The sequence below is a fragment of the Protopterus annectens genome, chromosome 11.part0, assembly GCF_019279795.1.
Source record: "Protopterus annectens isolate FY-2018-M chromosome 11.part0, PAN1.0, whole genome shotgun sequence".
NCBI classification, from domain to species: Eukaryota; Metazoa; Chordata; order Ceratodontiformes; family Protopteridae; genus Protopterus; species Protopterus annectens.
In genome coordinates this window covers 1,203,387,346-1,203,404,699 of record NC_056745.1, presented here as the reverse complement: position 1 = coordinate 1,203,404,699, position 17,354 = coordinate 1,203,387,346, and the positions used below count along the sequence as shown (strand labels likewise).

Here is a 17,354-nt window from a genome sequence, read left to right as displayed (position 1 = left end):
AAATAGTTAACCTAAATAAAAAAAACATACTATAGCCATCTTGAATTTCAACACAAAACAATCCCTAAAAATTCTGGACATCAATACATAACCGGTTACATCCGGGCTCAAATAAGGAACCCAACCCTTCTCATAATAGTTCTCCACTAGAAACTGCATACTTATTCAATACCTACTTCATTGAAAGCATTGCACCCCTAACTAAACACTCTTCATCCCCATGCAGTGCTTAGGTTCATAGGTTCATAGGTTCATACTAGGCTATCTGCTCAAGGGCATTTATAAGCCTAGCCCATAGTTATGTGGCTTTCGCCCTTTAGTTTTGAATAAAAACTATGCCTATCATTTTTCTGTGGCCTCTGTCAAGCAAGTGACACTGAAGTAATCCCTGAGACATTCATGATCTAAAGTCTCCCATCCATTGGTCTGCAGTGATTCCTCTTGAACAAGGCCAGCTGCAGGTGCTCTGCCTCACATGTACCGGGTTTTGTTCCATTACATAGAGGTCTCTGGGTGATAGACCTGTCCCTCCAACCGCGTTCTATTTATAACCGCAGTCAAGGTTTTAAGTCTCCCGCCCTTGTGGTTCTAGAAAGGGGATCTAGATTTTTTGAGGTGAAGCATATTATCTATCTAAATCTGGGTTTTGACATGGCTCAGGGTGTCAGCACAGGAGTCACCTCTCTGAGCAAGCCCGTGTATGAGACTTCTGAATAAAGCTGGAGTTCTTTCTAGTCGGGCAGCATAAGACATATTTTTGAGACCTTTATCCTTTTGGTGAGGGAACTTTTGGGGCCTTTAAGCTGCACTCAGGTGTCTGGTCAGATACATTCCGAGCAGGGCATTGTACTCAATCATAGGTCTAATGAGTGATGAGTACAGGGGATCGATGACCCTCCCTTGATCTAGGATGTGAATCCCTTCATGATCGTGGTGGGCGATATAGAAGGTTTTCCCTAACTACTTTAGCTAACATGAGTGTCAAACGAAAGACTACTGTCAACTTGGGTCCCCAGATCCCTGATGACTTTTTCTGGTGCTCAGTGGTTATTGTCACCTATATGGTAGCTAGGGGTAACTCTTTGTTTTTCCCGAAAGGTATGACTATCATTACTTTTTGGCTGTTTAACTTCAGGCCATGGCTCTGGCACCAAAGTTATCCCGCTTTCTGTGAGGCCCTTCTGGAGGATATCTGTGTCAGATGTGTTTTCGTTACTCGTGGCTTCAGTTTGCAGTCATCTGCAAACTTTGTCAGCCTCTAACCCTCCTGTGTTTGCTTGTACTTCAGAAAAGGGTAGATGCCAACAAGAGTGGACCCAGGACTGACTCCCCTGTGGGACACCACCACTTGACAGGCTTTGAGTCTGACACTGGCTCCAGCAACTCTCTGACCCTGTGGGTTCTGGCCAACCAACCAGTTTGCAACCCCATCTTGTGATGTATGGGTTTTACATTCAAGCTGGGATGAGTTTTTCTCATGATACTCTGGAGTGGGGTATTGTGTCAGAGGCCTTTGCCGGAGTCGAGGTAGGCTGCTTGTGGGACTGCCTTTCCTCATCAATGGCCTTGGTGACTGTCTCCTGGGAAAAAATCCAACTGTAGAAGTTTAAGAGGCAGGATCTGCCTTTGACAAAGCCAAACTGGGTTGGATCCAAAGTCTGCAAGATTTCCCTATGTCTTTATTTATGAGTTCCATTAAGTGATCACTCTCCATGAAAACTTGCAGATAAGGCTTGTCAAGCTTAATGGGCGGTAATTTCCAAGGGTCTGTGGAGGCACCGCCTCTTTATGCAAGTGGGACCACAGGTGCACAGGCGCGCCTCCTTTTGAGTACGTATCCTGAGGTGAGGCTAAGATTAAACAGCTGTCCTAACTGTGGGTTTAATTCCTCGTTGAGTTCATGAAGGCAATAGTCGGGGACACCATCCCCGTCCCATGGATGCTGTGTTTTTGCCTTAGTGAGGGCAGTTCTCACCTGGGCGTTGGAGATGTTTGGGGGCTACAATCCTCTGGAATAGATATCTCTCCTTTGGGGAGGGGGAGAAGATTTTGGCACTGAACCTGTCAGCCAGTATGTATTAGCAATGTGTGTAGGTTCAGTAATTTTCACATCATTTTGAACTAATTCTGAGCATATCTGGGAGTTTCCTCCTAGGTTTCTAACATAGCTAAAGAAGGCCTTATGATTGTCTTAGAGTCCTTGGTGATTTTTCTCTCAAAATTTGCCTTGGATGATTTTTTATGAGAGCTCTTAGCTTTTTTACTTATAATGATCAAAAGGTGTCTTACCTTCAAGGATTTTGCTCTATCTTGTAGTAGCTTCCTCCTTTTGTTGTAGAGCTTGTTTATGGTACCATACAGGTGTGTGTAGTGCTAGTTGTGTGTGTGTGTGGGAGGGGGGGTACAAGACTCAAGAATCATGCACTCCCCATGCACTCCTCTGTCAAAGTGAATTGTGATCTCCAAAGAAACAGAGTAAAGCTTGAAAAGTGGGACACAAATACCACAAAACAGAGTCCACAAAAACAGATGAGATCTTTACTGCCAAAACAACCTAAGTCAAACACTAGCTCAAATTTGAAGGAAACTTTTGAAGATATGCACTGTACAGTGGCATGGTTATTAAGATTTTAAATAAACATTGGCAACAGTGGAAAATTAAACTTCCTCTAAAGCCAAAATACTGAAATATACTTGTTGTGTCATGTCAACTCAGTATTAATCTAAAAAGCAGTGCTGAAACACGGCAGGAGAAAAAAACATCAAAAAAGTTTGTTTTTTTTTTTGTTTATACATAGAACATACTGTGTGGATTTTCAAATGCTGATTTTATTATTTCGATAGCTACCCCATAGCTGTCAACTGTATAGGTTTTCACAGAATGTCCAGATTTTTGCCTCATATTTTTGGTGTGCTCCTCCTAAAATCTGTTCCTTTCTGGCAAATGGCTGAGGATTTAAGTCATTACAATAATGACAAACTGTTTGAGTTTAAGACTCCACAGTGTATCCTTCAGAAAATTCATGCTAATGCAAAACCTATTATTCTATCAACTTTCTAAGTTTGTAAGAGCAATATTTAAAATCTATCCCTATTTGTCCCCCCATAATTTTAGGCTTTGTCCAGATTTTTTGCTCTAAGAGATTAGGAGTTGTATTCTGGGCTCCCAGCTTCTTTGCCAGAGGAAGTCAGGGGATATGTTCAAGTTTAAGTGGTAAGGACTGCTGGTACAATCAGATGCAATACAGATATTTTTTTAATTTAAAAGGAAAAAAACATTAAAGTAGTAACACACTAAATTTTTTAAGGACCTCAGCAGAGGAAAGACCAAAATAAATACCCAAGTTACACTACAAGAAAACTGTATGACGGGAAACAACATAGCTCCCACATTTACTCGTGATAAGTATTCTCCCATCCCAACAACAAATACTCCAGAGATGGAATTGCCAAAATAAGGAAAGGAACATTTTTTTTTTTAGAAATAAATTACATTTAAAAAATATTTAACTCTTCAGATGAAAAAATATACTGCTTTCTGCTAAGTAATATTTTCACTACAATCACATACTTTTTTAGTAATTGTATCTTTCCATCTTTATCAGTTTACAAAGTACAAATAAGAGGACTTACCACATTTTGAATTGTGGGATATTTTCAAGCTCTACAAAAAGAGAAAAGCAACATGTAAGTTCTTACGTAAATCATTTTTTTAATATCACATACTGCCTCAATCAAGAAAGCTTCTAGTACAACTATATATTTTTTATTATATTTGGTCCTGCTTTTCTCTTGTCAGATGTCTATTTTCAATATAACAAACGGTGATCCTCCTGGTTCCCTGATCATACTTCTCCCTGAGATTGACCAAAATGTGTGTGTATGTGTGGGGGTGGGGTGGGGATGTTGAACTGAACAGTCTGTAAAGGAAAATCTCAGGAGGCAAGAAAGGCACCGCTATCCTAAAGGCTAAGAGTTTTACCTTTCTGCATTCTTCCCCCAATAAACTATGCAGCTGAGGGATGAAAATAGCCATAAAATCCAGATCAATATCCCACAAATAGCTCTCCCTTACATCACCAACAAAGAACTAGGTGGTAGCGTGCAGTGTTAGCACTTTGGCTCCACCTGCCATTTATCTCTTGCTAGTAGAAGCCTGCTTACAATTAATGGTGTAGAAAGAGGCAGTCCATGGCGACCACACACACCAGTTGACCCAATGGACTAGCAACTCAGGTGTACTTCATGGCATAGGTAGAAGGGATGTAGTGTGTGCCCATCTCTTGTGCAGGAGATGGGAGTTCTTTCCTGGTCTGCAGTCTATTGCTCTAGTGACTGGGCTTCAGCTGTGGGAGAGTAGAAACCCATGATGATGTAGGAAGTTAGTGCTAGGGAAAATGTTGGACTGTTCACCCAAACTGGTGACTTATAATCCTTGCTGCATGTGTGGGTGGTATAAGTACACTCACATCACAACCATGGACAAAGTTAGGCTAAAAAATGAACAAAAGCTCACATCACCAGGATGCTAGCCAGCAAGAGCACAAAGCACTGTCATGGCTGGATGGTCCCACCCCTCAGACAGGGTAGCATGTGATCAAGTGGAAACTTGATGGTCAACACGCATGGGGCAAAAACAATACAAAATTATAAGCCTGGAATACAAGTTAGCTAAATCAAGAAGTTTAGTCACCAACTCTCATAGCATACGAGGCATTCCCTCTCTCTGGGTTAATAGTCAAGAAGCCTGAATCCTCACCACTGGCACTGTAGAGGGACGTTCACTTAGAACAAAAATGGATACACCCAGTATTTCCAGATGCAAGACCTCTCTGCATCAAGCACAATTTCACTTAAGGGCACACAGAGAACACACACAGCCCAGGGTCTGGGTTTCTCTCTCTTCCCCCAGGTCCCTAGTATGGTCTCTCCATTGGCACAGCTGCAGAGTTAAGTCCTCAGCCAAGTGTCCAAGCCAAGACCTCCACCACTCTACTCTCTCTGTGAAACCAGTGCTTCATTGTCCTTGCTCCAAGCAGCTGACACACACACACACAGCTGGGTAAGGCTGGCACAGATTTACTAGACATGCTCCCTTCTGCCCAGATTATAAGGTAGTTACACTGCCACCAGACAATCCAACGTCAGCTACTGTAAGGCTCTTGCAGAGGTACCCAATTATACTGGGTGAAATTAATACTGACACAAATGGTAGTTTGACCAATGGCAAGGCTTTTAGGAGTGGCTACAACTGTCACCAAATATATGTAAGTACTCTCAGAGATGAAAATATTATCTAATAAAACAGCCACAATGAAAAGTTTAAAATTATTTAATAATAAATAAGAAAAGAACATGACAATACTAAATATCTATTTACAGTAAACACCAGAATTTCAATCACAAGAAATATTAAAAATAATACAGGTTCAAACAGTTACAGAAAAACAATACTTACCTAACCTCACTATATTTTCATGGCTGGTCACTTACTGGAGCAAGCAAGATGAACTAGGCGAGAGATCTTCTTTGTCAGGTTACAAGAACAGACTGCTATGAGACTTCTGTCTCACCTAATATTAAAACATTATTTCTATACAGAATGGCATCACATACAACTGGTCATCTGACTTGTGGTTCCCATGAAACCCCCATTGCTAGAAACTGACAGAATTTAGCACCTACATGTCGATAGTACACACACAAGAGCACTGCTCAGATTTGTTGCAGCTTCTGGAAGTCATAAAACAATTACAAACTTCTACTCCTCCTACAGACACTAACAAACCATGCTTCCTACAGACATTGCATCTCTGGCTTCATTCAAAACTGAGATACAACATCTTTATGGCATATGCCCACTAATTTAATTTTCTTACTATTTCCCAAAGTCAGGTGGATTGAGATTAACCTTTTCTCTTCCAGTATCTTCTGTTACAAATATATACAGTTAAACAGATACAATAAAGCATGCTCATTTCTTTTCTGCCCAGCAGTGCACACTGTTGATACATTTTAACACAGTCAGCTTTACAAATACATTTTTCAACACAAGCATCTGTACATAGTTTGATATTCAACCAACATATAATTTTTTTACTAAATTCCAGGCAGCTGTGCTGGCATATGTTACACATCCACTGCCCTACTTCTCCTGGCATAGCTGGCAATACCCCACATCATCACAGCATACAATCTTTCAAATATTGCATTGGTATCACTGCTAAAGCTTAGCAATAAGAAAACACACATCTCAGAAACCAATCTGGATAAGGTATCAGCCAAATAAAGTTGTTTATCACTTGTATAGACCATTTTGAAACAGCCATGTTTCATCACAGTCTATATCTAACCTAGAAATATAACAACTTTAGAAGAAATCTCCTGAACAACTAATTATAAATGTTATGAGAAAAATCATGTTAAGAGATGTAAATACTGACTGTCTAAACCTTACATCAGACTTTCTCTCAGTTAGTATAAACCTTTATATTTACACAATTTATTAAACACACAATAATTTAATAGCAACAGTAAAGGTGCAATTCTATACCGCATACTGATCTTTCACCCTAGTAAATTTACAACCTCTGGAACCTATCCAAACTAACTTAGAGACCACATTCCAGCTTAAAACCATACAAATACCACCTACCAACCTAACACTCATCAACCTAAAACAACCCCAAACTTTTCTAAATTCAAAAAGGACTCCTCCTTTAATTGGTCTGTACTAAAAACTGTTTACTCGATGAGGCAGTCAATAATTTTAATACCTTTGTCTTAAATACCCTAACCAGCCATGCCCACTCCACAAAAAAAGAGGGAAAATTAACCATTCACCATGGCTCAATACCCAGGCAAAAACTACATCATCTAACAGAAACAAAGTCTGGAAAGAAAGGCTTGAACATAAAACTCCCTATAACCTGCAACTTTATAGAGAAGTGTGCAATCTGAGTAAAAAAATAGTTAACCTAAACAAAAAAACATACTATAGCCATCTTGAATTTCAACACAAAACAATCCCTAAAAATTCTGGACACCAATACATAACCGGTTACATCCGGGCTCAAATAAGGAACCCAACCCTTCTCATAATAGTTCTCCACTAGAAACTGCATACTTATTCAATACCTACTTCATTGAAAGCATTGCACCCCTAACTAAACACTCTTCATCCCCATGCAGTGCTTCCATCACCCCCCTTCAATAACACCCAATCTTAGTAATTCAGCAAATAGGTTAGACAAAAAATAGACATTCTCCATTCACCATACACACTACTATTTCCTTTACTCCCCTCCTAATTCACCCTCTACATCAATTGCTGGCAACTTCAACTTAGGACCAGTCTCCACATCAATGAAAAAAATAACTTCTACTTAAACTCAAACCTTCCTCCACTGCAGATGACAGCTTCCCATCTGACTGTCTAAAGATAGTTGCAGATGCCACAGCATACCCAGTCTCCACCCTTATCTATATATCAATACCTGAATCCTATGTACTCTCACTATGGAAAAAAATCCTATATTATCCCTCTTCTTAAAGATGACATCTTGGCTGACGTCTCTAACTTTCATTGTATTGCAATATTATCACCTCTCTCAAAACTTCTTGAAAGATACATTCATAAGAAACTATTTCAATATCTTCTACAAGAACAGCTCTTAACATCTACCCCACATGGCTTTCACTGAACACAAAGCACAACTACTTCCCTCCTATCATTCACTAACCCCAAAAACAAATACAGAGACTCAGGCAAACTTCTTTCCTCCTCATTCCTTGACCTGTCAAAATTCTCTGAAACAGTCTCTCATTATAAATTCCTGTATAAATTGTCTCAACTTGGACTATCCCTTTCTTCATTACTGTAGTTCAATAGCCATTTAATTGACAAGTTCCGGCCTGTAAAGTGGCAGAATACTCTCTCTCTCTCTCTCTCCATACCTGGAAATGTCTCCACTGGAGTATCCCAAGGCTCTATTCTCAGTCCTCTCATCTTTAATACCGTAATCAAAGACCTCTATATTTCTGTAGGTCCAGCTTCTTTTACACAATATGCTGATGATTCTAATGTGCGTCTAACAACTTGCCTCATCTCCATTTCATGCAATACGCTTTTTCCTCAGTTGAGCAATGGATCCATAATACCACGCTACTACTCAACCCTAAAAAAAAACTTAAGTTACTGCTATTTCCACCAAATCTCACACACCTGATAAAACAAATTTCAAAATCTTTTCACCAAACAAAACTGAAACTGAAGTAGTCTCCTATACAAATCTTCTTGGAGTGATTACAGAAAATAACCTTAAATTTGACCTGCATGTTCAAAATAACATAAAAAAGACAACAAAAATTAGGAATGCTCTACAGGCATAAAAACTTCCTTAGCGGCACCACCAAAGGCACTCCTGCTACTACCTACTTTCTCCCATCTCTGTTATACAGTATACCCATCCTGACCAACCCTCAAGCTACAGCTAAAAATAAACTGGAGGCATGTTATAATACGGTTATGAAAGCTGCCACCAGCAAATAATACTGCAGCCACCACTGTACTGCCATTAAGGCTGTGAAGTGGCTCGAACTGCTTCAAGACCTAGATTACACATTCAGATTATCTAGACACACAATATTATTCACAAAGCTGATGACTGGGTTACTTTTACCACTATTCTTCATTTCTATCATCCTAATAAACTTTTATCTAATGAACATGATCTTCTCAGTATATATATATATATATATATATATATATATATATATATATATATATATGTGTGTGTGTGTGTGTACACCTCATATATCCTCTGGCCAAAGTCTCTACTCATACTCTGTTGCTAAAAATGAAATTATATCACGCTGCAAATTAGATCTACCTCTAACCTCTCCAACTTCAAACTACTACTAAAAAACTACCTAAATAAAACTTGGCTCTGTTCTTGCACTAAGTTCTCAGGCTGAACTAGCCCCTCTCTCCTTCCACCACCAGCATATTTGACATTGCTCAGACAGAAGAAAACAGTAAAATACATTTCTTAGACAAAGGACAGATATATATTTTTTGCCTAGACCACATTATCTAATCATCTCTGTTCGAAACATATACTCAGTATGTTTAATGCCATCTCTATGAACTGCAATTGTATATACTTTATGTACTTACAATGTTTTTTTCAACTTCTTATAGTTGTTCACATACTTGCATGATAACTGGTTCACACTGTGTAAAACTAAGCTGAGTTTTTTTTTTTACTTAGTATGTCATTTTTCTCTATTAGGCTTTGTAATAACTAACTGTAACCATATTATGTCACTGTAGAATTTTTCGCCCTGGGCCTCCACTGAAAATGGGATATTATCCCAGTCAGACTTTACTGTAAACAAATGTAAAATAAACAAACATCACCTAATTTGCAAGAAGGTGTTCTGCAGTTGATATCTCTTTGGATTTACATTTCTGGTATCACAAGCCAGACCATGAAGGTATGCTCAGACTTTTGCACATGCAAGTTTGACCCCCATGTACTGGACAAGTAACATTTGAATCAGGTTAAAAAAAGGCACACCAACAGAAAATTATACTATCTGTCTAAAGTGTAGGAAATCCAATCACAAAATCAATATGCAGAGGCTACCCAGACAAAGGACTACAGTGGGAGAGTAAAATAAACACAGTGCAGAAGGTCTTCTTGCAAAACAAATGATACTGATAGCAGATAGCTATTACTTCAGACTTTGTAAACATTCTGCAGCATGTAGCTGCTTGAAGCAATCCCAAGTAATGAAAATTAAAAAATTTCTGGCAGTACTTTATCAATATCTTTCGCTAGAGAAGGCCAAAATACTAGTCCTCTCACCTGTCTTTTGGTAGAATTGGCACCTGACTGGTCACAATGCAAAATCTGAATGTATTCATGTTGTAAGGAAGTAGGGAAAACAACTTTTGGACCTTTGAAAATGATACCATCTTCCATCAGAATCTCATCTCTGTATGGAAAGTAAGGTTGTACTTCTGGGGGTACAAAGGATTGTTTTGAAGGCCAGCCTACACTGATGAAGTGGTTGAGCTTTTGCAAAATTGATCAATTTTTGTATGATCTCTCAGCTCATCAAGTCCCGTGGTAGAAAAATTACACACTTCCATGACATCACAGTCAAAATTTTCTGCATTAAGCTGTCATGTGGTATTTCTGGACAATCTGGATAAGGTATCAGCCAAATAAAATTGTTTATCACTTGTATAGACCATTTTGAAACTGTACTTTTGCAATTTGAGCATCATTCTTTGCATAGGCTTCTTTAAAATAGTGACTACAGGTTGATGGTCAGTTTCTCTCTGGACAGCTCGGCCATGAATATAATCATGGAACTTCAAACATGCGAACACAATTGTCAACAGTTCCTTTTCAATTTGAGCATACTACATCTCAGTTTAGGTAAGAGTTCTAGATGCACAGGCAACAGGTCTGCCCTCTTGAAGAATAACTGCACCAAGACTGAACTCTGAAGTGTCACAGGAAAGAACTATTGGTTTGTGAACATCATAGTAATGTAGGTGGGTTAGCAGTTTGCTGTTTGAGGTTATCAAATGCTTGCTGGTGCTGTTCTAACCATGACCATGCAACATTTTTACATGTCATCTCTTTCAAAGTTGCTGATAACCCATTAAAGTCAGGGATGAATTTTTGCAAATAGTTGACCATATCAAGAAAATGTTGTAGAGCTTGGACTTGGTCTGGAGCTGGCATCTCAAGAATGGCTGCATGCTTAGAAGGATCTGGTTGTAAGACTGTACTAGTAATAAATGACCTACATAAGTAACTTCTGGTAGTCTGAATTTGCACTTCAGAGGATTGAGCTTTAAAATCACTTCACCCGTTATGTCCAGAACTTTCCTCAGGTTTCTGTCATGCTCTGCTTCACCATTACCTTCAACCAGTAAATCATCAACTATTATTGCACACGGGTAGCCTGAAAAAATTTTCTCCATTGCACGCTGAAATATTTCACTGGCATCCTGGCGAATCTGTATCTACCAAATGGGGTACTGAATGTAGTCAGTAGTGAAGACTTGTGATCAAGCATCACTTACCAAAATGAACTCCTTGCATCTAAGACAGAAAAAACAGTGGCATTTGGCATGAGGGTTGCAATTTCCTTGACCGTACATATAGGATCATGAGGTCTTTTTAATGCCTTGTTCAAGTCTCTTGGGTCAATGCATATTCTGATTACATCTGAAATTTTCTTATGAGCAGCTTCCATGGACGATACCAACTTAGATTGTTCTGTGACTGGACAAATCACACCTTGCTGCACCATTTTGTCTAACTGCACCTTGACTTTGTCCTGCATAGCTACTGGAAGTCTTCTTGAAGATCTGACCACTGGACTGATCTCTGTGTCTACTTTCATGGAGTACACAACTGGAAGTTTGCCTAGCTTGTCGTCAAACACATCAGTATACCCTGAGAAAATAGCATCAGTAAAGCTGGAACTGGGACATGTGCTTACAAGATGTACTTTTTTGTTTTTCATTCTTAAACTGTGTCTGAGAACTAATAATGACTGCACAGGTCTTCGTAAAACAGCAAGCTGTAACCTGTTCCCAGCCAAATAGCATGAAAGCACTACTGAGCCTTCAGTTTGAATCTCTTCACCTCCATAAGCAACAAGCTTCGCACAATTGATCAAATTAAGTTGCCCACCAGCCCTCACTTTAGCAAATGTTTCTGCTGACATCATATCACACTTTGAACCAGTGCCTAATTTGAGCTCTGTGGGTTTACCATTGATCAGGAAAGTACAAAATACTTCATTCTTTGCCAACAAATCTACTGCATTAAGCGTTTCACCAACCACCGATACACTATCTACACAGAAAGCAGGGTTGCAGCTTTCTGTGTGATCAACTTGCTTTTTTGAGTGACCTTTCTTAATAACTAAATGAAGCTTGCTTGATTTACAAAACTTTTGAAAATGGTTCAATTTTTTTTACACTTGTACCATTGTTGACCAAATGCGAAGTACTTCTCTCTTTTAGACTCATGGTTGGCTCCACAATTACGACAGTTAACAATAAAACTTGACTTGGGTTTTGCTGACTCACACTTATACTGTACTGAGCATGCTCTTCTTACTGAGCTAGTCTTGGAACTTGATAGAAAGCTCCGGGTTCTCTCTGCCACAGCTACAGGGGTTGCTGCCGTGTGCTTAGGCCGGTTTCTGCTTGCCACGTGTTGCATACTGTCTACGTTTGCTCTAGAGGCCATTGAAACCACGCTCTTATCATTTGTAAGCATACTTGTGTGCCCTTCTGTGAGCTCATGGATTTGACAAATCTCTATGGCTTTGCTTAACGTTGAATCACTGTCACGAATGAAAATCTTTCTCACAGAAGCACTATAAATACTATACACAAGCCTGTCCTTTATTAACTCATCTTTCAAGTCACCAAATCTGCACGTTTTAGCCTTATTTCTCAAGTCAGTGATATAAGCTGCAAAAGTTTCACCTGGCTTTTGCTCTCTTATATAAAATAAGTACCTCTCTAATGTAACATTTGTCTGGGGGTTGCACATATCTCTAAATTTACATTTTAAGGACTCCGGGTCCTCCCTTGATTCAGTCAGTACCACAATATGACGGTTTGCCCCCTCTCCTCCATATACTTCTGGTGCATACACAAATGACCACTCTTCTTTTAATAGGTTTTGACCCAGCTAAGTTAAGCAAAATGAATGCGCTTGTACATCCAGCTATCAGAAAAAGCTGCTTGTATGAAAATATTGTATTTCTGCCCGAATATTCTCTAATTCTCTGCTATATTATGATCAAACAAGTGGACCTGATCTGCAAAATGCCTCTGCCATATCAACACACAGTAGTGAAGGTACTTGAAATTATGTACAGACATAAATATATATATGCTAGTACTTGTAATTATGCCTAGTAGCACAGCAAACTCTTTGAAATAACTGCACTTTGCCAAATAAGTCTCCATAGCACAAGAACACTCTGAAATCACTGTACTTTATGAAATCACTCCTTATCAGTGTAAGAAATACTTTGAAGTAACTGTACTTTGCGAATAAACTGTACACAATGGAAGAAGCTCAGAGTAAGAAACACTTCAAGATAAATGCACTTTGTAAATAAACTGTACACAGCACAATAACCTTTCAAAATGGCTGTACTTTGAGAAATAACTCTGAACAGTGTAACAAACCCTCTGAAATGCCGTCTTCCTGCAAATAAACACACACAGCACAAAAAACTTTTCGAAATGGCTGCACTTTGCTATATAACTGTATTTGCACACAGCAAACTCCTTCAAATAATTGCACCATAATAAAGCACACACTCTGCACTCTCTGAGATACTTCAAACAACTCTAGTTATGCTTTGAATAGCTTCAGTCAATGCGAAATAGTAGTTTGCGCCCAAACACGGTCTTTTACTAAAATCATGTAGTTGCCTTGCTCTTTAAGCTTAATTTGCCCTGTTATTCAACTCGTTATGCCCATTTAATCTCTTATGCTCAACATACTTTTCCTGTGCCCATTTTACCTTAAACAAGCTCGTTATGCAAACCAAAAGTAATTATGAGCCCATATGAATATCTCTGCTAGTTTTATCAAATATCATGGTTTCGAACACTTCGTTTAATTAATAATGTGGTTTGTGTTTTTCATTTGCTTAATAATATGTTTTTGTGCTACTCTTTTGATTAATAATGCATTTTGTGCCTTATAAATGTGCTGTTTCATTTTCTTTGCCAAATAAATCTACAAAAGGGCCTTCCAGAAACAGATGCTTGGTGCCAGAGCCATGGACTCAAGCTCAATGCCAAGAAATGTATAGTTATCCCCTTTGGGAAAAAACATGTACCCGTGAATTATCACATAGGTGGCAGCACACTAAACACCGAAAGTGTGACAAGAGACTTAGGGACACAGGTGGACAGTGGTCTCACCTTCAATAACCACATTGCCACAACAGTCAGGAAATCCTTCTATGTGGCACACCTCATCACTAAGGGTTTTTCATCCAGAAAAAAGGAGGTCACTGCCCCACTGTACTGATCCCTCATTAGACCCATTATAGAATACAACACCCCATTTGGTATGTACCTCTCAAGACATCTGCAACAACTGGAAAAGCCGCAGAAATACCTCACTAAAAGAATCGCAGGCCTAAAGCAGATGCCCTATGCTGACCGCCTTAAAAAACTCCAGCTATACTCTGTCGCATATAGACTACTCCAAGGCGATCTCTGCTTAACATACAAGGCCATGTCAAACCCAAAGCTGTTGGACATGTTACACTTAAAGAAATCCCAATCCCTCAGAGCCACATGCTCCAGGGATCTAAATCTTGTCATCACAATAAACAAAACATGCTGGAGGGATAGGTTCCTGACCCAGAGACTCCCCAGACTCTGGAATAGACTGCCCATACATGTCAAGCAGAGCGCCTCTTTGGCCCTCTTTCAAAAGGAACCTTGATGATTGGATGGGAGAAAGGAAATTCACCCCGGGGATCACTTCAGTCTTCCTGCTAGACAGGGGTCCAGGGAAGTAAATAGTGTGGGAAGAAACAGCCAGGGAATTGTTATGGCTAGGCTTGTATAGGCCCTAGGGCCGATAGCCTAGTATGAACCTATAAACCTATGCAGTTTTCTTTACCTTTAGCTCATTTCTGGCCCTTTTTTGTTTGTCTGTGCTCTGTTTCACTCAACCTGCTTAGTCTGCCTTCACCTTCAACTCTGCACCTCATGGCTCATAGAAGTTGTTCTTCTAATCCTGGTTCTGACACCATGTCGCTCATCTGGTCAGGATAAAACAGACGAACATTCATTGGTTCTGTTCAAGCAGCTTTATTACACACAAACACATCAGAAATGAGGCTTTGTAACTGAAATAAACTTATAAACAGACTGACTACCACACTCATACATGTTAACATACTGGCTGTTTTCTCAAAATGGCACTGCTACCTACAAGTGCTCAATATTTATGTGCACGTGCTTACATCTGGAAATGCTTCTTAAAGATACATGCACACACTCTGATCTACACACTACTGCCTTGTATGCAAACCCCTTCTCACTTTACTGGGGTTGCACTGCCTTGAAAAAGGGAGAAGCACATATCAAGTTTCCGACCTAATCCCAGTGAAGCATCCATCATCTGGAGTGGAGAGAAATTTGTCTGTAGGAAGGTACTCCACAACCTGTATTCAAATGGTAAGGATCTGAAATTAAAAGAAGGCCTGTGAGGGTGGGATGGCTTGTGGCCACCGAAACCTCTCTGTCCAATGGCAGCAGCTACACCCTGTAGCAGTGTCAGCTGAAACTAAATGGTCATGGCTAAAATAATGCCCAATAATGTCCAAGAGGCACAACAGAGTCTGAACCTAGTCCCTATGGTATGATCTCACCTAAGTTACCAAGGTTAAAATGTCTGGGTTCTCCTATGACTGATAATGAAATGTGTTTAACTCTATCCCATGGAAGGAAGTTCTCTGACATGAAATCACATAGGACTTATTTCAGTTTATGGATACTCTTAAAAGGCTTGTAGAGATGGAATGGCCTAAACTAAGGCTGCTACCAGGCAGTCTATTCAACAGAGTCATCAGGAACCAGTTAATCAAGAAAAGGAACACAAGATTTTTCTTCTACCAGAAAGCCTCTATCACAATTAACACCATGGTAAACATTCTGGATGCAGAAGAGAAACCAAATGGTAACTGGTTACTTAAAAAAGAAGCCTACCATGAGTGAACTTTCTATGGGAACTTCAGCAAATGATATGCTAAGAAGTATTTGTCATATCCAGTCACAGCATCCAAGTGACCTGCTGCAGTAGGAGCATCACTCTCTCTCCCAGGACAGTCACCATGAGGAACTTAATATACCAGATGCACTTGTTGAAGCCCATAAGCTCCAGAGTGGACTGAAACTTCCAGTCCATTTCAGGACAAGGTGGGAGTTAAACCCTCTGTCAAGATGTATGAAGTGCACCTCTGAGTAGTCTGGTTCAGCTCCAGAAGTTCTGTGAGAACTGCCTAGTCTCTCAGCAGAGTTCTTATGGGGAAAGACTTAACAGTGCTAAAACATGGCTGTTAGAAACAACATCTAAAACCCACAAGCCCATGCTGGTTGCTCTCCAAACTGGAGGAAATTGTTAGAAACAACATCTAAAACCCACAAGCCCATGCTGGTTGCTCTCCAAACTGGAGGAAATTCAGGGAACCATCCTCCCACCTGCAGTCCCATTGAGTGATTTGGGATTGTTCCTACAAGACTTTGCCTGAAGACTTGTGGTAGGAAACACTGCTTGTCTTAGGGGCCTTCTTCATGATGTACGATACATGGAAGAGGTCTAGAAGTAAAGATGTAGAAAATCAAAAACACCCCCAAAACGCCTTCAGATTCAAATTCAAATATTCAGATTCAAAATAAACTTTATTGTCATTCACAAAGGTCAGTGGCTATTTCTTCTCCTGGATGTCTTTCATTAGGTCTTGGGAAACCAGCACAAAGACAACCTCATACTAGAAAGGTCATGCAAAATGGCCAGCATTGTCTCATCACAAAAGGAGGAATGCTTGAGCCAAGATATCACCTTGATCACAGATTTTTAGTGTTGACAACGTTACAGCTGGCTACATGAAACTCACCCGCTGACATCTAACTATTGTGTTTAGCCCAGTGTCAGAGAGCTGTGACAGACGTTTTGACTGTCTGGTTCACAAAGTCACAATTGAGACCTTGAACAGGGACTTTTTTTTTTGTCTCTCCTCTGATATTTTGACCAGATGGCTATTGCCACATTCCCTGATGGTTAAAAGTTGAAAAGAGCCATCATACTCCTGTTGGATCCAAATCCTTGCATTTTTAGCCCATCTCTAACTCTGTGATGTCTGAACAAAGAAAAAGAAAAATAAACAAACCACCAAGACAAGACAAAACACGGTGCAACCTCCATGAGGAAAAATCCATTCAGTGAATTATTTTGAAAAAAAAAAGTGGACAACATAACCTGCAGCCTCCTGTATCTAGGTAACTTATCTGCATTTGAAGACATATACATTATGTCTACATCTGGCTTCTTAACTACAAAATGCATATAAGCAAATATTACATACAGTATTTGAATTGCATTGATCACTATAAAATGAAGTCTGCTAAACTTGTTGCAAGCTTTGTACATATTTAATGCCATTTTAAGTTGTTGTGTCTTTCGGCAACTTTTTAGTCTTTGGAATCATTAACTCTAAAATAGTCCATAGAGCTCTCTGATCTTTTCAACAACCTCCCAAATCAACAGATT

The 17,354-nt window shown here is 39.6% G+C and overlaps 2 protein-coding genes across 2 annotated transcripts in view; both read right to left on the bottom strand.

The window, feature by feature from the left end:
- The window catches only part of PTPN12 (protein tyrosine phosphatase non-receptor type 12), a 3,019,581-nt gene that overhangs the window by 233,190 nt on the left and 2,769,037 nt on the right, over nt 1-17,354 (bottom strand). Inside the window, exon 16 of the mRNA XM_044088562.1 lies at nt 3,634-3,664. Within this exon, the coding sequence (XP_043944497.1) occupies nt 3,634-3,664 (31 nt within the window). The remainder of the gene's footprint in view (nt 1-3,633; nt 3,665-17,354) is intronic.
- Nucleotides 1-17,354, bottom strand: part of RSBN1L (round spermatid basic protein 1 like) — a 1,493,418-nt gene that overhangs the window by 1,025,935 nt on the left and 450,129 nt on the right. The gene's annotated exons all lie outside the window — the stretch shown is intronic.